At 44.1% G+C, this 23149-nt stretch overlaps 2 protein-coding genes across 5 annotated transcripts; one reads left to right on the forward strand and one right to left on the reverse strand.

The window, feature by feature from the left end:
• Positions 1–401: 401 nt before the first annotated feature.
• Positions 402–11147, reverse strand: metap1 (methionyl aminopeptidase 1). Of its 2 annotated transcripts, none has more exons than XM_069719742.1 (11): positions 10983–11147; positions 9582–9633; positions 8919–9025; positions 8642–8702; positions 5613–5704; positions 5443–5526; positions 4545–4683; positions 3813–3944; positions 2560–2703; positions 2415–2480; positions 402–1904 (listed from the first exon to the last, which is right to left on the reverse strand). In XM_069719742.1, exons 1-11 carry the CDS (start codon positions 11097–11099, stop codon positions 1738–1740), a joined length of 1161 nt encoding a protein of 386 aa, XP_069575843.1. In that variant the 5' UTR covers positions 11100–11147; the 3' UTR covers positions 402–1737. The 2 variants fall into 2 exon arrangements, with proteins under 2 accessions (XP_069575843.1, XP_069575842.1); XM_069719741.1 differs by having other exon boundaries at positions 8919–9028.
• A 55-nt stretch (positions 11148–11202) lies between these two features.
• Positions 11203–19503, forward strand: eif4eb (eukaryotic translation initiation factor 4eb). 3 transcript variants are annotated; one of them, XM_069719744.1, is made up of 7 exons: positions 11203–11281; positions 12382–12530; positions 14868–14963; positions 15100–15163; positions 16527–16640; positions 18335–18474; positions 18564–19503. In XM_069719744.1, the coding sequence occupies exons 1-7, from the start codon at positions 11264–11266 to the stop codon at positions 18676–18678; spliced, it is 696 nt and encodes a 231-aa protein (XP_069575845.1). In that variant the 5' UTR covers positions 11203–11263; the 3' UTR covers positions 18679–19503. The 3 variants fall into 3 exon arrangements, with proteins under 3 accessions (XP_069575845.1, XP_069575846.1, XP_069575847.1); XM_069719745.1 differs by lacking the exon at positions 11203–11281 and adding an exon at positions 11518–11675; XM_069719746.1 differs by lacking the exon at positions 11203–11281 and adding an exon at positions 11723–11841.
• Positions 19504–23149: the final 3646 nt, after the last annotated feature.

Here is a 23149-nt window from a genome sequence, read left to right on the forward strand (position 1 = left end):
ATTATCGACCAATTAAAACGTTTCTTTTGCCCCGCCTACATTTCTAAAAATAGAAATACCCATCATCATCATCATCATCAGAACTAATGCAACAGGCTTCAAACGCCGTTGGTGCTTGGACTTCTAATAAAAGCCTAAATAGGCAAAGTTTTGAACGAAGTTTGTTCGTGCTGCTGCAGTCGTGAATTTACAGAAGCAAAGAAACTTTCTCGAACTTTGTGAAGTTAAATGTCGCTGGTGTAACTTTGATCTCGTGTGTTTCGATCCTCCACCGAGTTTAAAGAGGACTTAAGGAGGTCTGAACCCCGACAGTCTTCAGTGAAGAAGAAGCTGGTGAATTAAACCACTTCTGGGATTCAGATCACTGATCTGTTCAAGGACAAATTCAGCCACACAGAAGCTACAGAAGAGTCATTTATTACTCCGTTAGAAGAAATACAAAGATGGCAGAGAGACCGTGATCACATTAGTCCTCTGAAAATGTAGAAATACGGCTGCTCGCACCGGGAACATCCCCACATCCAAGTGAATGGTGACCGCCGAGTAAATGGGGGGAGGAGGGGGAGAGGGGGGGGGGGGGGACACCGGTTTAAGTTTTAACTCCTAGATTCACATGTTAAGGCTCAATTTGCTACACCTGGGCTATCGGACACCGAAGGAGAAGAAGGAGAGCTCCTCGGCGTCGGTATCTGTGGAGACGCTGCGGGGCTACGACACGACTCTAACAAACCGTTAGCCACACCGGAGATACAACAACTGGGTTGGAGTGCTCGTACTGGACACCTGCACGGGTGAAGATGACGGCGACGTACTACGATCGGCGAACCAACGGGCTCTTACGGGTCTGAGGATGTCTGGATGCTAAACGTGACGCAACAGATGTTTATCTTAGCTTAGCGTGAAGCAGGCCGGCTAACGCTCCCTATCCAACACGTTATATCGGGTTTGTTTAATCCAGACAGCTGCAGCTGTTTCTCTGTAAATTAAACAAATGAAACACCGCTGAGCTTTAGTGATAAATAGATTTGAACCATTTCCCTCCTGCTTCCTGTTTTATTATTAGTGAGGCTAAGCAAAGCTAACCAGCTGCTGCTAACGGACAGGAGAGCGGTGTTGATATTTTCAAACTACTCCTTTAAGTACGGCCAGTTTTTAAACACATAACCCTCGAAACATGAATGAACTCTGCTTCTTTTCCATCAGTACTGAAGATATCCAACATGGCTGCCAGAGATCAAACTCGAGTTAATAGAAGTTTGTACAAGTTTTGCTCGCTGGCGAGCGGCTTCGTTCGTTTCCTGGAGCCTTCCTGTGTCTGAATAACGCCGCTTCTTCTCCTGCCTTGTAATTTAAATAGAGGCCGAGGGAAAAGAAGCAAAGCGCGGCGCGCTGGTTGAACTCGCTCGGAGCTCCACACAGACAACAACCAGGTGACCGGTTGAAAACAGGCCCGGTGTCCGGCCCGATGTCCGGCCCGACCACGAAGCAAAACCAAATCTCATAAATACTTTTATATTTCCTCCGAAGGATACAGTTCACTAATAAAGCCATCACATTCAAGTACTTCCATTTAATATGAGGAACCGATATAATTCAAAGAACCAGAAGAGCTACAGTCACACTGAGCTCGAGGAGTGGCGCCTCTACGTTTGACATGTGTGTGTGTGTGTTTGTTTGTTTGTGTGTGTGTGTGTGTGTGTGTGGCAAAGTCCAGTCCTTGGTGCGGTCCGGTCCCGCCTACATCTCGCTCAGGAAGTGAGCGCGTCCGTTCTCCTCGGGGCGGCGGGTCAGGATCTCACAGCCGGTCTCCGTCACCAGCAGGGTGTGTTCGAACTGGGCCGAGCGCTTCCCGTCTCGGGTTACCGCCGTCCAGCCGTCGGGCCACGTCTCGTCCTGCCAGCCACCTGAGACATGAGACATGAGACATCACACACACACACAATGAAACAGAAGTGTGGAAACCAACCTCTGGCTGACTCACTGGACACCTGCGAGCTATTAGGTGGGTTTAAATACTGATGAGACGTTTTAGAGCTCAACTGCGTCTCACACACCGTTTAACCCTCCGTGAGTCCGAAGCAGAGGGTGAAGATGAAAAAAAGGAGGTTTAAATCTTTTTACTAATTTTCTTTAAGACATCTAATTATGTGAGTTTCACTCCTAAGAAATCCAAGTATCTAGAAACCTGGTCGGACAAACTGGAGAATAAAGTGTTCCTGTACGATTCTACAACTTCTGAAGCCAAATAAATTGAGCTGAAAACATTTTACGAAGCTTATAAAACGTTGGGGATACGTGGTTATAACAGAACGGACTTCGCTCTTGTTTTACTGTCTCCGACTCTTGATATTCATTTTCTGTAATTGCAACAAGGCAGTGATGTTCTATTTCTGTTCAATGTCTCCTAAACTCACCTTCACATATCATGGGCTCGATGGTGAACACGTGGCCGGGCTTCATGACTCCGACCGCTTTGTTTTCTGTGAAGTTCAGGAGAACAGAAATCAGGCGGTTTGAACGGGCGAGCGTCTGGAGACGGGCGGGTTGGAGGCTACTCACTGGCGTAGTGTGGCACGTTGGGAGCGGTGTGGAAAAGTCTGTGGATGCCGTGGCCGCAGTAGCTTCGTACCACGGAGAAGCCGTTGGCCTGCGCGTGCTTCTGAATGATGTTCCCCAACTCTCTGTAGCGAACGCCGGGCTTCACTGAGGAGAGGCGGCCAAAGTTTACTACCCGAGCCAAACAGGAAGTTCAACACTGATAGCAGCATAAAGAAAAAAAACACTGTGACTTGACAGTAAACTGAACATCTTCGGCTTTTGAACGTGTAGTCGGACTAAACAAGACATTTGTAGATGTTTTCTTGGGCAGCAAATGGTAACTTTTTGTTGTTATTTCTTATAGAATACAAATAACTGTTAGTTGAAGCCCTGTTTTTAATCATATCATATAATCTCCCCAGTCGTCATGGTGATCACACTTTTTGGTCAGTCTGTCATGTTTTTTATGATTCGATCTTGCGTCTCACCTGTGTCTCCTTGCGTCTCACCTGTGTCTCCTTGCATCTCACCTGTGTGTCCTTGCGCCTCACCTGTGTCTCCTTGCGTCTCACCTGTGTCTCCTTGCGTCTCCTGTCGTTGTCCCTGCTGTTACCTGCCCCCCACACCCACCTCACCTACCTTCAGTTCCCTGATTGGCCCCAGCTGCTGTCACTTTCCAATCACCCGTGTCAGTTTATGATCCTCCAGTTTCCAGTCAGTCAGTTTGTTGTTCCCGGTCACCTGATTCAAGTCCATTTCCCTTTGAGAATTTTAGTTTGTTAACTCCGTGAGTTCATTTGCATCTGTCGGTTAGCTTTATTTTGTTGAACCTTTTTAATCAGCTCCAGCTCGGGTTGCTGTTTGTTCTTTTGTTGACTTCATGAATCTTTTATTTTATTTCGAGCCGTGTGATTTGCATTCGGGTCCGACCACACAAACCTTCACACTTTCAGGCCTTTTTGTTCACGGTGGCTTAAAAGAAACGAGTGCTTCTCGGATAAAAGGCTGAACCGTCAATTTAAACGAGCTCTTAGGTCTAAGTGCTCTCAGCCAATGAGAATATCAGCTGATCTACGGGCCTGGCCACTTTCATTAACGCGCCTCTTTATTCCAAAACAACCTCTGTCCTCAGAAGCCTTTATCGCTGAAACCCGACTGTCTTCTCTGAACAGATAAATATGACTCAGGATGATTTAACTGCAGCAGCGGAAAAACAAACGTCAGCATCGGGCTGAACACCAACAGACATAACGAGAGACGTGTCGGGTGCCTACCGGAGTCGATGGCTTGCATAAGGCATTCATACGTAGTCTGAACCAGCTTCTTTGCTCCTTCTTCCACCTCTCCGATAAAGAAGGTCTCGTTGAGATCGCCATGGAAACCTTTGTGGTAGACGGTGATGTCCACTGCGTGGGAAGATGGATACGTCAGCACCATTGTGTTACACGACAAACTAGATCTCATTATGTTGAGCACAGAGCTCGTAACAACGGTGGACGGCAGGTTCTCAGAAAACATGCACAACATTTACAAGGACAAAGTGTAGTTGTTGATGGGTTTTTTAATTGCTGATGCAACTTTCAGTGTGCAAACTGGTACTTTTCCCCCACTCAAGATTTAGAGAGCAGAGAGTCTGACTAGCAGAGCCCCACTGGTAAAGGTTAATGAAACAATTTGTCTTGTCGGGCCACGCAGCGAGAGATGAGTTACTGCCAAGTGCTCCATCAGACGCTCTGAGGGGAGTGGCGGATGGGAAGACATCGCCTTCACAGATATTCATAAAAAAGGCTCAAATTGGCCAAACTCCCGCTGACACCATTTTCAGGTTGCTGCTACGACCATTTGTCACATGAGAGAAATCTTTTTTTCCCCCCCAAGCTTGTAAATAAAACATTTCCCTCCACCCAAACTTAGCTGAACTATTCCTGGAACTTGGTTTGACATTGAGTATGTGACTTTGTTTGAGGAGATAGGTGTTTAAAAGCTGTGTCGTTGAGTGAGCACACCGTTGAGGATGTCTCCTTCCTGCAGAGGTCTTCTGTCCGGGATGCCGTGGCAGATGACTTCATTGACAGACGTGCAGCAGGATTTGGGGAAGTTGTAGTAGTTGAGAGGGGAGGGGTAGCAGTTCCTGGCTGTGCAGGCCTGAACAGACGCAGCGTGTTGGTTATAGAAGCAGCAGCAAGGCAACAAGAGAGTAAAACACAAATAACAGAGATCAGTGAACCTTTTCTTTCTCCCTCACGCAGCTGCTGTGTTGGATCTGATCACACTCGCCCCTCCGGGCTCAACTGTGGGTCTTCTACTTATCTGATGTGGATGAGTTTTCATGTCGGGATCGTAAAATATAAAATGGAGCTGAATTTGAATTGATGCTCCGCAGCCTGTTTACCGAGAAACAAGATGTAGACTCACAATGTGAACATTAACAGGTATTTTCCCCGTTGTCACCACCTTATTTTAGCATATTAATATGCTAACATTTAATAATTAGCGCTAAACACAAAATACTGCAGCTGATGGGTCATTAGTTAAGAGTTTGGACTGTTGGTGGCGCTAGACGATGTTGTCACAGATTAACCCTGAGGTGGGCATGAATGTCTGTACAAAATTTCATGTCAATCCATTAAATAGTTGATGAGATATTTGACATTTGACTTAAAACCCCCAAAACGTCAGAGAAAGATCATCTGGAGACCATAAATGTTCAAAGGTTCCCTGCAGGCGTCTGTTAGGACATTAAAAAAACGACTTCACCATGAAGTCTGTCCTCCTGGTTTGTGTGCAGGAAACATCACATCGCACATCTTTAAGTCGTGTATTGGCTTCCAAGACCAACCATATTGTGTGTCGGCTACATGAAGGTAACAACATGCGTGTGTGTGTGTGTGTGTGTGTACACACCAGATGCACAGCGTGGTCGATTTCTTCCGTTGTGATGCCCGGCTTCACCAGCTCGGCTGCGATGTCCAGGACTTCTCGTGCCAGCTGCAAACAGCATTCGTGTCAAAACCAAACTGTAATTAAACAGAACAGCAGCCAGCAGAAGACGTCGGTTTTTTTTTTTTTTTTACCTCGCACACGATTCTCATGCCTTCGATGTCCTCGGGACAGAGGATCTTGATCTGCGACGTCCCCTTCAGGAACTGCTCGGACTCAGACATCCCTGTGGGGAGGAAACGAGGACAGACGAGCGGCATCACTCACGCGTCAACGCTCGCCGAGGCTGATGAGCTCGTTCGGCTCGGACGCTGCAAAAAGCAGCTGCTGTCAATCCATCAATTATCAGCCTGTCACAGCTGGATTTACATTCTCCTGTCGATTTTGTTTTTCCATCACAGGCGACAGTTGAATAAATCATCTGTTACCGAGAACACAAGGGATCGGTATCGAGTTTTAACCCCGACTCAACGCCAGAAAATACCAGTGTGGATGCTTTAAATCAAGAAAATCGTCAGGTTAATGGGCTTCTGCTAACATGAAGTTTTACCTTCTGTGTTTTCTGACTCCTGGAAGCTTTGACAGGTCAAACGGTACATAATTAGTTCAACTGATTCAGTTTTAACAGAAGCAACTTTTGAACAAGAAATGCATATCTGTGAAAAAAAAAGAAGAAAAAAAACAACTAATCTCTACAGCAGAAGCGGTCTACATTGGAAAAGCCTCGGCTGAAGCCTGCAGTGAGCCGTCACCACTAAAGTTTAAATGCTGCATCCATATTTTCTCTGTCTGTGAGACACGAATGTCACTTCTGACGTACTGGAGAAGTAATGAAAGTTTAAAGGATCGTTGATGATGAAGAGTTACGACAGAAAGGCTCCACTGTTTGGTTTTGTTAGAATCATCCAGCTGTATTTGTGATGTAAAATCTTTATGTTTAGTTTTATGATATAAAAGATCCTCGACCTTCAGAGGATCACATTTGATTTCAGTGTTGAGCTTTTATCCCTAAAATGTGACTCATACAGCCTGCAGTCGGTTCATGATGTCATCTTTTATATTCCTCGACAGAGGAAACCTTTTTCTAAGTTTATAATTTTCATGTTCAATGAAGCTTCAGCCCATGTATGTTGATGAGGTGGACAAAATACTAGGAACACGTCAATTCAATGCGGTCCACCACGACCTCAATAATCAAAGCAGAATTAACTTATTATTAACTAATAACATTAAACAGCAGCGCTTATAACTGGTCGCATTAGATTACACTGGTGTTCCTAATAAAGTGCTCTCAAGGAGCACACTTTGTATGTATTCCATATATATATAGTTCTTTGATGGACATTTTTCCAGCCTAAATCCTAAAAAGCATCTGGAACTAGCTGCTCCTACAGAGACTACAGCTTCAGCATCAGAGCGGACGTACACTAATGACACTCACACTGTCGACTCCGAGGAACAGAGCAGGACTGTCGCCGCGGGAAACAGAAACACGGGTCTCAGGTCGTCAACTTCAAACAAGACGCCGACGTTGTTGTCGGACTGAGAAGCGCACACGTACGAGTGTACGTCGAAAACATCGGCGTCATCAACAACCCGCTGATCTATAATTCATTAACTCTACGAGATGATTGCTGGAAGAACCTGAGCAGTTGCTAGGCAACACAGACATGAGACAGATTTGTGTACGAGTCATGCGCAGCCCTCCTTTTGACCCGAGGAGTCCACAGTGTGAGTGCAACAATCAATCAGACTTACTTACGCACGGGCACACCTGCTCAGAGAAGAAGCAGAGTCGGTGAGAGTCATAGTGAGCACGTTATCATGTCTTCATGACGGTGACTTCCACTTCCTTATCGGTTAATTACAGGTAATAATCACCATTTTATATGTTATTAAACAAACAGCTTCACGTTTGGCTCGAGCTCGGCAGCACAGACACGTTGGGAAAAATCAGCCTGCAACAATTGTGCTTCGCTCCCTGAATAGGCATCGCAGGAGAATGAAAGAAGGCTGTAACCATGACTACCGGAGTATGGATCTATGCAGTCAGATGACAAGGATGTAGAGGTTGCCATGGTTGCACAATGAATGACTTGCCCAGAGACACAGTCGTAAAAAAAAAAAAAAAATAATAAAAAAAAAGCCAGGTTGAAATTATCACTGTGGAATAATACACGAAGGAAGACAGAACGGTCATAAAAAATGTTGTTGTTTGTTTTAAACTCGGTGTGACAGCAGACCTGTCGGCAGCGCTACTTTCCTCTGCAGTGAATCTCATGACGACGGCTGACAGAGTTCAGAGAGGGATGTCACCGGGTTGTTTAACAGAGAAAAATCAAGTCCAGCTTCAAATATGAGTTTGGAAAAGAAATGTGAACCGGACAAATGTGATATTCAAAGATGTTTAAACGTTCAAATCTGAGCTGCAACCACCAACTGGAATATTTCAGTGTTTCCGTGTTCATTGTCTCGGGAGGGCGAGCCACCCCGCCGGAAAGAAACAAAATACTAACGTACTCGGAGAACTGCAGTCACGTCCAGCAACTACGATTCATTCAGCTCGCTCATTCATTTCTACCTGCAGGTGAAAGTCACGCTAACTTGTGTGTTTCTCTGCTGTCTGTGTTTCATGAAGGCCGGCGGAGCCTCAAGACACGCAGAGCAGGTGAACGCCACTCTCGGTCCGGTTGCGTTTCCAGCGTTGCGAACAGCCTGTTTGTGTTTAGTTCATTAACCGGCAGTATGAGACACGTCAGCTCATCTGTGTATTCGTGCAAAAATGACAGAAAACGCATGCATGACCGCTGCGGGCCTTCAACAGGTCTCAACGCACACTCAGGCTTCATCACCTCCGTCCCGTTAGCAGCTCACTGGTATGTTGTTGTGACCTGATAATCTGGTCTGACATTTGTTTGTTTTTTTCACTCAGCTGATGTTTGACTGATCCGTAACTCCTCCATGACCGGCAACGCAAAGAAGAGACTTGACGATACTGTGGTCACGATGCGAGATGTTCGATCACAGCCTGTGGTTATCACATCCCACTGTACGAGTGTACCGTACAGTAAAATCATTTAGAACAGCTCAGCTTTCCAAATGTGATGATGAAGATGAAAATATATTTCCATGAAAAAAAAAAAGAAGGAAAAGAGCTGGTTACCTCTGGGATGATCAGCATAGTCAGGTCTTTGGATGTCACCGGGAACAGGCCTCAAGGGAGTCTACGCCAGGCGCCCAAGAGAAAGACAGGTTATATCAGAGTTCACAAACATCAGCGCTTTACATTACACATGAGGCAAAACGCAACATTAGTTTTCTTCCTTTAAACAAATACGCACCAACAGGTGTGAGTGTCTGGTCTTTGGTGTCTGTCCCTTCTCCATTTTTCTATTTAATGAATCATGCGTGGTAAAAAAAAAAAAAGAATCAACGGTTACCAGTGGGTAGTAAGGGCGTAGCTTCCCCGTGTAGCGGTAGCCCGGCCACGGGTCTGTGTTGATGTCCTTCTCCACACAGTTTGGAGATTCATTCTGGTTCTTGTCTTCTTCTGAGAAAAAAACCACAAAAGTCACAGCACAGAGTCTCTGAAGCATCCGTCACCTGAGTGTCAGCTCACAGTGGAGCGACATCATCTACTCTTCACTTTGGCAGCAGCTCCTAAAGGAACATATTTGTGTACTCTTAACCTACGTGGAAGTACCATGAGACTTTGGACATTTTCACACCCGAGAGTTCAGACCACGATTCGTGTTTTTGTTGCACTGAATATTTGATCCGGTTAGTTTCGATGTTGTGAGCACACAAATGAACGTCCCTTAACATTTCTGCGAACACATTCATGTCGTTGCCACTATCTCATATCTTAACTTCACTATCACAGTTTTTCCTCTCAGAAAAATGTTTTTTTAACAATAGTTCTGTTTGGTCCGTTCGGACCGGGGTCAATGGCACCTTTCACTCTTGCGATTTGGATTTGAACCAAACTGAAGAGTCCAAAGGTCCAGACCGAACGAGGCAGACGTGAAAGCAGCCTTTATCCGTATAACGTGAGAGAGCACGACAACAATAAATCAGGACTGACAGTGATCGCTCACACCTACTTGCTTTTTTGTGCAGCAACTTATGAGATGCCCAGCTTCCTTTGAAACATTCCTGGAAAGGAAAAGTATTATTATTACTCTTACAGTACAAATTGTGCTCCAACGTACATTTCACTACTCTGTAACAACAACATGCATGGGCACTCAATTGGCACTAATACGTAACTCGATCAAACAGCAACAAACAACTATTTTCATTTGTGGTTAATCTGATACAAAAAAAATAATTAGATTTTCACTTCATACATAAAATGTAATTGCTGGATTAACCATGTTTTTACAGCCCTGGCTTGAATTGACACGTTGAACATTGGTCAGATAAGCCTAATTCAACCCTAATAAGTCAATCTGTCTACCATTTATAGTTCATTTCAGTGGACAGTTAACAGCAGGGAGGGACAGGAGATCGTGGAGAGCCGGGTCAGGTTCCACAGCCAAAACTGCAACCACAGCAAAAACCTCAAAGGTCAAATGCCACGGGAGCACTCGTCTCCCAGAGCCACCGTACTGGGACACATGGGAGTGGAAACCGTCACCATCCTGACTGCTTTTTTTTTTTAATATAAATCCTTTAACTTTAAAGTGCTTTGCTTTACATCTACTTGAAACAGGACCCAAATGCAGAGAGGCACTTGTCTAGTTTTGCCAATGTACTGTCTGCAGATCAGTACCCACACACTTCCTCAATGCAGCTGATATGACTTGTTAAATCCCCCACTAGATATCTCGGGACACTAAAGACAACCCTCTCTGGAGTAAAAGTCGTTACACTGATCAAACAAAGTCCCGATCAGCTTATCATCTGTAAGTGGAGCAGGGCACGTGTCATGCACGGCAAAAGTGTGAGAGTTGTACGGATGAACTATTTAAATCTTTAAATTGACGGATTAGTGAGTGGGGTTTGGTCTGGTGGGAAGTAACAGCACCAGGATGAGGGTCAACCAAGTGATATGTCACTCCGAGGCACTTTATAACGCAAGGAACCAGTCTGATGAGTTACTCGATCACATGGTTCCGATACCATCACGTCGTTTTGTCCAGTTTGAGCTCGCCAGCGGAAGAACTTCTTGTTTGGACCCGGGAGGTGATATCACTTCGGCTAAGCAGCCGACGGTTAGCCGGCTCCTCCGGCCTGCTGCTGCAGAGATAACACCGGTTACGAGCACCGACTGCGTGATTTATCCTCAGCGGTCCGTTATACGAACACGCAACTAAAACACGTCAGTTAACGTGTGACCGAAAAAAAACCCCGTTACGACCAGTTGCCCGAGCACCTAACGGACACATGTCTACCTAGCTTGACAGTCAGTTAGCAGCCTCGTGATAAAGACAAGAGGGCCCCGGGCTGTGTGGCTCCACCGGACACGACGGGCCGGACAGGGCCGAGTAAAGCAGCAGTACCTGGGAACAGAAATAGGAGCCTTGAATACCGAGCTTGATACATGTGGGACACTGAAGTTTGGCGTCCTTGCAGCAGCCCTCCGTCTCACACTGCCTTCCAGCCTCGGTGCTCGCCATGCCTTCGTCTGCAGGAGGGGTGGAGCCGGCGCCCAGCAGCCAGCCGGCGGCTTCACACAGCGCATGCGCGCAGCTGCGGCCGTCACGTGGCTCCGGCTCGGTCCAATCAACGAAAACTTTCCCCGACGGATTTTTTTTTTATTTTTTTTTTTTTTTTTTGTAAGATGGCGACTGCCGAACCGGTGAGTACTTTCTCCGAAGAGCGTATCAAAACATATTGTGGGGGTGAAGGAGGAGCGGGAGAGGAGAGAGGGGGAGGCAGGGAGGGAGGGGGGGGGGTCCTGTCTCGCTTTGATTTTTACAGGCCGGTGTCACCTTTAAAGTTGACGTACGACGGTAAATGTCGGAGCCGACGGTTAGTTACCGACCGTTGTTAACCACCGCGCGTGCTGTTTTGAGGAGTTCGTCTCGTGCGCGCCGACCCGGAGCGTCACCACAACTTTTTTAAGGCTGACGTCGTCGCTGCTCGACGCGCGCACGCGCGCACAAACGTCCATTACGAATTTTAGTGACTTTAAGCGTCGGCGCGTCGACGTCGGTGAAATGTACCGGAGGAGCGACTTTTTTTCCACAAACGTACGTTCACCGGAGACTCGTACACAATTCGGCTCGCGGAAAAATAGTTTACAAATGTGTTGGGCGACGAAATTTTGGGGTCTAAAATTTCCAGCTGTCAAATTTGGTCCACACCGCTGACCTCTGCGATGCTATTTTAGCAGCTAATTCAACGTTAACTTTGATGGTGAGATAATAAAAACCCAGCTCGGTCCGCTCTTTTCCTGGCTGTGTATGACGTGAGGTGTGTTACACGCTTCATCTAAAACAGTCCCCAGTTTATTTGTTTTAAGGTGTCGTATTTCGTGTTATAAGTGGGTGTGTAATACTGAAACTTAAAGCAACGAGTGTCCGTTTAGCTGCTTGTTCGCTCGTTTATTAATAATAAAAAAAAATCGGGGTAAAAGCACAAAAAAATGCTCAACAATTGAGCTCCTGGAGTTATTTGCCAGCACAAGGCTGGTGGGTGAAACGATTGCGTCACAGCCCCGTGAAATGTGTTCCAGATGTTCATTAATGACGTCACGGAGTTTAATTTTGCAATTAGAATTAGTGTATTTTGCAGTTTACTAATTTAGCTCGGGATGAAAAAAAATAATAATAATTGGGTTTTTCCTGTTTACCTGTCCCAAACAAGTTGTACATTTAAGCCATCAGACATCATGTAGGCCCGTCTGCGTCCTGTGTGCAGTAATTCTCTCCCCTCCTGTCCGGCTGTGATTTTTAGGAAACCAACCCGAGTCCAACCCAGCCCGATGAAGATGGAGCTGAGGAGACCGGACAGGAGATCGTGGGCCCGGAGATCGTGGGCCCAGAGATCGTGGGCCCGGAGATCCTGAGCCCGGAGGCCTACATGAAACACCCCCTCCAGAACAGGTCAGCGTCTCCACACTGACTGTGTATGTGGAGACACCGAGTTAATGTTATCTGAACACACATTTTAATTAGGCTAAATAAAAGCGGCGGACCCCATATGTCACTCAGAGATTCATTGTCAGCGCTGCAGAGCTCACTGTACTCCGTGTTACTGTTATTAAAGCAATTTGTTGTATGTTTCCTGTGTGTTACAGATAGCAGCATTAAGGGATGTTTTGGGGGGTGAAAGAAATTGACATTTTAGATAGTTTCAGTGTTTTCATTGTTATTTGTAGGCTTCCAAATGTTTTTATTCTATTATTGTCACACTCATGTCTAATAAAGCTTTACTTAGCTTTTTTTTTTTTTTTTAAATGATCAAACATAGCATATAGTGTATGGCATTGTTTTGCCGTGAGGTGCATGACAATGTAAGTGAGTTTAACTTTCAAAGTATGTATTTGCCGGAAGTTTGGCGACAAAAACACCATCTGCATTCAGGTACGAGATCCACGTCAGTAAGAGCTCCCAGATGTGAGTGTGTGTGTGGACCGAAATGTCAAGATGGGTAACGCGCATCAAACCTCAAAGAAAACATCACACTTGTATACGATCAGCTGTCTGAATGGAGCGGCGCGTGCAGTCGTGAAAGTCAGACATAAATTGACCGTTCACTGAAAACAATGAAGTTCACAAGAGGAAGCACAGCCGTTGATGGAATTGAAAACATGTCAGAAAAAACCCGACAGAAGTACAAATTAATCATGTTCGCTATCCACGTGGATAACACGGTTCTTTTTAATTCTTGAAAAACAATGATATGTAAAACTGTATTTCCAGTATTATAACGGTATGAGCGTGTGCCTATAGATAGTGACTCGAGTTCACACGAACATGTGTCCTTGTGCTCTCATGTTCTTCCTGTGTGGGTTGCAGATGCATGCAGTCTGCTGGAGACTTTTTATTTCCCCACCAGTCACACTGTGATTGTCTGTGATGGTCCGGTGACCCATCCAGGGCACTTCAGTGTTTTTCCTTTCAATCCATACTCACATAAGCTCAGACTCCCCTCTGTGCTGAATACAAATAAGCGACCAGTGAATATTTTATGTATATTTAAATTCCGAAAGGATATTTATGTCCAAAAGGGTCAAATAGGGAAGTTGAACTCCACAGAAATCCAGTCAGCTAAAAGGAAAGTGGGCTCCTGAACACTTTAGTGGCGCCTCAGCGCAGTTTGTTGAGAAGTTCAATTTTAACAGACAAATATTGATGATGAAGGTGGTATTAAGTGGATGAAACGACTCCAGCTGTGGCTGGAGGCTCGATGTTTTTTATGTTGTTTCTCCAGCCGTTCGTGCACACGGTATCTCAGGGGCTCTTTGAGTTTCACTTTGACTCTATAAGGATAAACTGAGTAGTTTTTGGGGTCAAAAGGGGTCGCTGTGACCACAGAAAACACATTTGTCTCCATATGTCAACAATTCATAAACTTGCTATGGCAAAATTTCACTCAAATATGTAATCGGATAAAAATGATGTTTTATATGCAAAAAAAAGTCAAAGGTCAACATCACAGTGACATCATCATATTTCACAAAAACGCTTTTCTGTCCATTATTTAGCACCATAACTCAGGAACAGGAGGGAGACTGACCATAGCTCACGTGTGGTCAGGTACCGAACTGTGGACAGCTTGAAACTCTGCTGATTGTTTACATCTTCTGTGCCGTCAGGTTGAAGATGCGTGTGAAGCATCTTCGAAGCTTCTTGGCTACGATGTCCACGTTTGAATCATCTTTGTTGTCATCGCGACAACTTTGTGTTTTCACCACAACGATGAGTCCGTACAAACATGGATGTAAACTGCATCTCGACTGGTGACAGACGAGTTAACAAGGAAGACAGTCTGCCTTAAACCAAAGCTTCCAGACTGTATTAGATTTAGCAGACAGTCTGCTTTACATATGAAGTTAAACTGAAGGGAATTTAATTTGTGTCATTTGCCTTTTCGGTCCTTTTCCGTAGTTCCTTGTTTAAAAAAGGTCCTTCTGACAGACTCGCTGCTTTAATTGCTTCATAATAGTTTGAACAGTCACATTTTACTTGGTTATTCTTCAGCTCAAGAGTTTCAGGCTGTTTCTGAGATTTAAGAGGATTTAGAGTTGAACGAGTACGACGCAGCGTCGCACTTAATTGGACCGCGAGAGCGACGGCGTGATTTACTGTCGATGCATCCGAACGTCGGCCGTTCGCTCTGAAGCTCACTGGCTTCTGGTTGCTGTTGTTTACTTCGGGTCTCATTAGGGGCATGTTACACTTATGCAGATTTCTTTTTTTTGTTTCTGTTTCCAACAGATGGTCTCTGTGGTTCTTCAAGAATGACAAGAGCAAAACATGGCAGGCCAACCTGCGACTCATCTCCAAGGTTGACACGGTTGAAGATTTCTGGGCGTAAGGAGAAACAAATCTCTGGTTTCTGTTCTTTCATGGAGAGACTGAAGCAGTAAAATGATCATGACTGTAAACTGTTTATGGAAATAATGTTATGTCTGCATGTTCTGTTAATGTCACATTGTCTTTGTTTCAGTCTCTACAATCATATCCAGTTGTCAAGCAACCTCATGTCCGGCTGCGATTACTCACTTTTCAAGGTACGTTCGATTTATTTACCGTTTACAGGAAAATATGCAGCGGAGTGAGGAGTTCAAGTACCCATTAAAGTGTCGTTATAATCAGCTTGTTTGCTCGTTAGTATCCTCTTTGGTAGGTAGGTAGGTAGGTATATACTTTATTAATCCCCGAGGGGAAATTTTTTTCGCCACAGCAGCATACATACAGGAGCAATAATAGAAACAATAGAATAAAATAATAATAGAATAGAATAATATAATAGAAAAGAAATAAAATATAAAATGCACAGTACATACAGTATATATACAGTACATTAAATATCTATATATATTATATACAACAAACCAATAAACACAGTCAACATATATATATAAATATATATATACATACAGTACAGTATATATCTATATATATAATATACATATAATATACAAGCAACCAAGAAACACAGTCAACAGTGTTATTGTACTGTGATGGATTTTGCCAGAGGTGAGTTATTGTAAAGTCTTATGGCAGTGGGCAGGAATGATCTCCTGTATCTACGTTTTCTATATCTGATATAAACGTGTTCCCAAATGCTGCATTGTTTATGTAAGCCAATGAAATTGAAAGAATATGTAAACAGCTATAAAACATTTGATATCAAACATCTGGATTAATTTAACTTGTTGTTTATTGAGATATTAGATTTTTCACAGTTAAAGACCTGAACCTTCATTTACATTTCAAGAACAGGAAGAAAAAGAAAGAAAAATCATCTTCCCACAGTTGATTCCTTCAAACCGAAATCCTTCTGACAATAATGGGCATTGAGCTGAAATGTTTTATCACCAGAATACCAATAAAGTCTGCTGCAAAACTGCTCAATCAGACTCAAGTAAAGCTCCTGCAAACAGAAAAAAAATACCTGACTGAACTGCTGAGACAAGAAATTCAGTAAAAACAACAGTGTCACCACTGGAAGGAAGGCAAACAAAGGCAGAAGTGGGCCGCAGGTTTCTCCTGCTGAACCAAACCAGAGCTCATCTAACCACATGATGATAGAAGTTCAGTCATTTTAGAATTAAAAAATTAGACATTTGTATTTCATCTCTGTCAAAAGATAAATGGAGATTTTTGTATTTCTATCAGTGCTCATCAACACCTGAGTACAAATGTTACATCAGAAAATCTTCTCTAAGGAAACAGATGTTAACCATCACCTCTGGATATGAGTTCTTGTTCTCTGATTAGTCCTCCAGCTGCAAACTTGTACTATTTGCCAGTAAGAAAGATTGATTTCTTGCTGTTCTCCTGTTGAAACCGGACTTCTCCAGGCTGTTTGTGAAGGTTTGTCGCTGTGGTTTTTGGACGCGTGTTGACAGTCTGAACCGTTTGCTGCAGGACGGTATTGAACCCATGTGGGAGGATGAGAGGAACAAGCGTGGCGGACGCTGGCTGATCACACTCAACAAGCAGCAGAGGAGATTAGACCTGGACCGCTTCTGGCTGGAAACTGTAGGTTTGGCTGCGGCTGCTCTGCTTCGTATCCTGTTCCTCAAACCGGTGACACTATTATTCATTTCTTTAGCCTCTCGCCATTGTAGAACATTTATTACCTGCTGGCAGCTCTAATTAGTTACACCACTCCGTCATTACACTTGCTGCCCGCAGAAATGAGTGATCACATCCTCTCGTACCTTTTAAAAACTGACGCTTTTAATGTTCCGTGTCGTCTCTTGATATCTGAGAAAATGATGAAGTACCTCGACTGTGCGCCGAGCGGATTTTGAAGGATCACAACCCAGTTAAACGAGAGCGCATTTGAAAACGGGCTCGCTTGTTGCCGAGCCAGCAGTCCGTGATGTGTTGAGCTGTAAAGGTGACTGACAGTGATACGCAGACATCTGGTTAGCTATGACTCCACCGAGCAAACAGCACTTACTCTACTGTCAATACTGCTGCCGCTGAAGAGAGAAGCTGTCACACACATACTAATTGGTTTACCACATTTTAAGCCAGAGACAAACATATTTTTTCATGATTGCAGACGTTTTCATGGACACGTCCAGGACCTGCATGGATATTTACTAGAAAAATGTGTTACAGAGGGAATATTGCAGGTGCAAACTCATCAGATGGTCGAATGTCTTCATAGAGACATTTATGTACGCAGTTTTGTATTCATTCATTCAGGCCCGACTGATACTGGGTTTTTGAGGACGATGTAAAAACAAAAATTCATATCATATCAACTGAAATGTGGTTATAAAACACTCGTGACAAAATATATAATGGAGTCATGATATTTTACAATTTAACGATAAATGTTATCGTCTGACATGACAAAAAAAAACTATAAATTAAAAGTAAAAAACATAAATAGAACAATTTATAAATGACCTGCATCTTTTTCTGCATTGTGTTCTGTAAATTTTTTTTTTTAAAGTTTCATATAAAACAACATAAAAGCTGATACGGGCTGTAGTACCCAGTGCTGCCACTAGAGGAGAGAAGCCACAGTGCATTAATACTTATGGCCACACGTGGCAGCACTGAGCACTTCACAACTGAACAGCAATCCAGTCAGTCAACATTACAGAAAAATTAAAACGTAGTCAACATTCAGATGAACCAGCACAAATTATAACGTATAACATGAATCTGTGGACTTCCCATTTTAAATGGGATCAGCTGGGTCATCTCGTACAACCACCGCCGGTCTGGCTGCAGCAGAATGTCCCACGATTAACTTAGTTTTACATATCAACTAACAAAAAAAGGCCTTTTTTTAATATTTAAATAAAGCTTTTGAATGTTTTGACATTAGTGACATGATGTTTTTTTGCTAGCTTAAATTTTTTCTAAAAAGATTCCCTAACATCCAATGAATTAGTTGAATGAATTACTACAAGTCCTGTGCATTGCTTTTATTTTCTTGTGTGGTTGAGGCGAGCAAATGAGACCAGTCAAACTGATTGATATGACATATATTCATATACAACCTGTTGAAATATTATTTCGGTCATCACAGAGACTTGTGCTCTCTGATTATTGACCAACATGTTCACATAGAAATTCTTAAGGGCAGTGACGAAACCAGCTGAGTCAGCAGTCTTCCTCTGTTCTTTTGGAGGATTTGCAGGTTTTGTCCAAGTGAAGATGTGACTTTTCACGACAGCAGCGTTCCCTGCTCTCCCTCCTGTCTCCAGCTCCTGTGCCTCATCGGCGAGGCCTTTGACGACCACAGCGAGGACGTCTGCGGCGCCGTCGTCAACATCCGCACGAAAGGAGATAAAATAGCCGTCTGGACGTCAGACTACGAGAACCGGGAAGCCGTGACGCACATAGGGTGAGTTAGAGCTTCTTGTTTTAGTGTTTAGATCGAACGGGTGACGGCGATCTCGGCATCTTCTCACGCTCACTTCTTCCCGTCATCAGGAGAGTTTACAAGGAGCGCCTGGGGCTCCCCATGAAGATGACCATCGGCTACCAGTCTCACTCAGACACGGCCACCAAGAGCGGCTCCACCACCAAGAACAAATTTGTCGTTTGAGAAACGCCTCTTCGTGCCTCTTTTCAGTTTCTGGTCTTATTTGTTTGTTGGTGCATATTGTTTACTTTGCTGCAAAGACTCTGCGGAAATGCAATCTTGAAGACAATAATTCACGACTACATGCCAAATGTTTCCATGACCTGCCCAGGACTCGTACCGCACCAAAAAAACAAACAAACAAACAACCAACCATGGAAAACAGATGAACACAAATCTTTCAAAACACTAACACTAACAAGTATTAATAGTTGATTACAGTTAGAGTAATTCATACTCTACTAAATAAATCTGTTGATTTTATTATTTTTATTTTTTTGAATGGCAGGGAATCTTGAAATGCAAAAAAAATTGCTCTTTCTTTCCCATTTTTTACAGCATCTTGGTTTGCTGTAATTCTTGGTGATACTAAACCATTTTAATTTATTTGATTAATTTGCTTGCATATTTTTAGATTGTTAGACCTTTGTCTTTTTCTCTTTTTTTTTTGCCTTGAGCTGTTGCACGTAATCAACCCCTCTGAAGTATTTCATGACTCATGTTTGAGTTTTAATATAATTAAAACATTGGTTTTGCAATTAAGAACAGTTCAATTGTGGAATACTTCTCGTTCCTCCATAAATGATTCTCTGTTTGGATTTCATTGGCAGGCGGGAGGCCTGTTTCATTCCCACTATCAAGTAGGAATACTGAAGGAGACATCATAACTCTCAGGAAAACAGCAATTGGTGTGAAAGTGCCAAACCCAATCCCAGCTAACCGCACGCCACCGTCCTCAGATCCTTTAAAATGTCAAAATAAAGAGAAAGAAAAGGTTACTATGGACAACGCGGCCGCCCGTCTCAGTTCATTGCGACCAGAGCGGCTTTAAAAATGTCACTTCAGCGTGACAAATGTCATCACATTCTCGAGGATCGGCCTTCTTCAAGCCAGCAGGCGGCGCGTCTCCAACCAGATCCCTCGTGATCTAATGAAGCACTAAGTGGGTGTTTCATCAGGTCCCGGGTGGAGTCGTCGTAGTAACCTTTAAAGGCCAGCTGATTGGTCGGGAAAGATCCTTCACGCTAGTAGGTCAAATGTATGTTCAATGGCACCGTGCATTCGGCGTGAGCTCCAAGTTTGGATGTTTTTAAATTCCCGAACACCGACTCGGTCTCTCGAGTCTCAACACCAGTGTCACCAAATTATACTTCCAGTTCCTGCTTCTTTTTGTACAGGAATAAAACAGGAAATGAATATTGTTTACGCAATAAGCAATCATCGTAGGTCGACAATGTCTTTGAAATCCACGTGTCGACCGTCGGGACATTAATATACAATCCGTGGTCTGATAGTAAAGGTGGACAGAATACTTCAAACACTTCTTCCATAAACCACATTCATAATGTTTTATATATTCAATAATGAAGCAGTGTTTTGCATCGCTGACATAAAACATGAAGGATACAACTTCTGTTTGTTATTCCTAAAGTTGTGGCGTTTAATAGAATCCGTTTCTCAACAGTCTTGAGAAATAAACGCCTGCTTTCCGACATATTGCAGTTGTTGAAGTGTCCACCGATATTTTGAATCTTTCTGTTGTAAATAGCAATAAGAGCCACATGTCCCAGCCGGTGCAGACGGGTAAACCCGAGGCCACTGACACGGTCACTTTATTAAATGGGGTTACCGACTAACCTCGGCAGCAATGAATGCAATCAATGAGGCCAATTGAATTGAGCAGCGTTTTCTGCGTCTCCCGTCGGCCCGGCGGCCTCCTTGTTTTTCAATCAGAGGAACTCATCAAAATCCCAAACCCTCCGATGTGAGACAATGGGTCACATCAATCGGATGGACGGACGCGCTCCACCTGGGGAAATACCAAATGAGGGCTGAAATCAAAACAGACTTCAAAAAGAAGAATACTGCTAAAGCAATTTCTTTAAGTGCTATAACTCAACTCGGATCTGGCAGACAAAAATGTACACTATCGTCGCAGAGGGTTATTTATCTAGCCGACTTGTTTCGGGGCTGCTCTCGGTGTTTTCTGCCGCGGCCGTTGCCGCAGGCAGGTTTTTTAATAGGTAATCATTCCTCTGCTGTCCATCACTTTACACTGGAGGGAGCTGCAACCCCGCTTTAACTTTGAACCGGTGTTTGGAAGGCCAGTAGGCAGTACAGGGATGGATTTGTTTACAGCCTTAAGTCTACATCCTGCAGGCTTTCATCTTTAAAAGGCAGCGATTTAGGGAGCTCAGTGTTGTGTGGATTACACCGCGCGTCTGTCCGGGCGTTTTCGGGCTTTCATGGAGGTGTCTCACAATTCAGAGTGGGGGGGGAATTAAGTTCTGCAGCGACACGAGCTGAGGAACGCATTGTGCTCGAGAGGAGGGATTTCAAAAGCATCTGCAAAAGAAAGAAACATTAAAAAAAAAGGAACTTTTTCATGTGTTGCCATGACTGTAAAATGTCTTCGCAATCTCGTTCTGGAGTTGGTGAATAGCAGTGCAGAAGAAAGGGAATGAGATCACACGTTTACCATGAAAAGAAACACACTGCATGTACGATGCCAGCAGCTTCAATTAGGACCTATCGCTGTGTAACATCCTTCCAGCTGAAGGATCCAAGCCGCCGCCGTTTGTGAAGCTTAATGTTTTATCAGTTTACCATTCAGTACATGGCTGATCGATTTCCCCAGGGTCCGTTTGACGCTCAATCTTCTCCCCGTAGTGTGAGGATCAATGGCAGGATTTGTTAACCCACATTGAATGAATATTGTGGGTAATCAGAGGCAGTTAGCCCACATTGTGTGATTAAGAACATTTGTATTACACTTATAGCCCAGACACATGTACGATATGTACAGGAGCGAGACTCCATCCCAGAAACCCAGAGAACACAGTCCCTGCACAGGTTTTAAGTATTGATCCCAGCTGCCTGTAAAGCTGTCTGAGCCCGACTCCTGACAGCCAATCCAGAAGAAACACCACATTATCCCATGTTGGCTTCACTGTGCCGGCTCCCAATGCAGCGGAGGATTGATTTGAACATTTTATTGATCACCTTTAAGACACATCTCAGAACAGCACTTTGTTCTTTTGTATTTTTTGACTTTCCACTGTGTGAGATTTGAGGCTGAGGGAGCTTTCTGGTTCCACTCACCAACTTTGTGTCCTGCTTTAGGATTTGAACTAAAAGTGAGTTCTGAAAGTGCTGCTGTTAATTATCAAAGAAATAGTTTGACTGTAAATTAGTTCATTTACGCACACAAAGAGAACGCAGGGTGAAAATACCAGCTCGGCTCTGTCCGAAGTTTTCCAAAAATCTGCCAACTATCACCTCTAAAATACATTATTGTCACGGTTTGGACATTATTTCCATCTTAGCTTTGGGTTTCCTGTTTTATTTTATAGTCACTTGGTCGCGTGCTATTGTTTGCACCCCTTCCCGATTAGATTCACCTGTCCCTCATTGTCCTTCCCTCCCTGTGTAGGCTAGACTCCACGCAGGCTAACAATTTAGCAAGCTAATGTAGGGGTAACGTAATGCAGGAAATGCAAAGGCACAGAGGGACAAGATGGGAAGTTGGGGAGACATTTTCTACAGACCTGGGCTATTATCTGAGTTATGAAGACAAATATCTACTTGATTAAAATTACAACGTGTTAGCTTAACAAACAACGAAAAATTAACTTCCACAGAATTTCCGTAAACGTCAGCAAACACGTTACGACTTGTGAACTCTGACTACGACCTTCAACAACTCTGTTATCCCGACCCTGACTGATAAGAAGCTCGGAGACACTCCACAGTCAACTCTCTGACTGCAACAACACGTTCCTGGAGATACATGCTGCACAACATCAGGACAATACGTCCTCTTCTCACTCAGAAGGAGGTGCAGGTTCTGGTCCAGGTTCTGGTCCAGGTTCTGGTCCAGGTTCTGGTCCAGGTTCTGGTCCAGGTTCTGGTCCTGGTTCTGGTCCAGGCTCTGGTCCAGGTTCTGGTCATCTCACGTCTGGACTACTGTAACTCCCTCCTGGCAGGTCTACCTGTTAGTACCATCCGACCTCTGCAGCTCATCCAGAATGCTGCAGCTCGACTGGTCTTTAACCTCCTGAAATACACTCACACTATTCCTCCACTCCTCCTCCTCCTCCTCTTTCTCCTCCTTCTCCTCCTCCTCCTCCTCCTCCTCCTCCTCCTCCTCCTCCTCCTCCTCCTCCTCCTCCTCTACATCCAGGACATGGTCCAACCCTACATCCCAGCCCGCTCCCTTCGCTCTGCTTCTACCAATCAGCTTGTTGCTCCTCACTCAGTTAAACACTCTACTAAATCACAACTGTTTTCTGTCCCGGCTCCTAAATGGAGGAATGAGCTCCCCACCGACATCAGGACAGCAGAAACTCTGAACATCTTCCACCACAAACTAAAAACACACCTCTTCAGACTTTACCTTGAACAGTAGAACTTTAGTATCTTAAAATGACACTTA

The sequence above is a fragment of the Brachyistius frenatus genome, unplaced genomic scaffold (assembly GCF_029030835.1).
Source record: "Brachyistius frenatus isolate BFR_SWC_R1_liver_20210118 unplaced genomic scaffold, ASM2903083v1 Contig_222, whole genome shotgun sequence".
NCBI lineage: Eukaryota > Metazoa > Chordata > Actinopteri > Embiotocidae > Brachyistius > Brachyistius frenatus.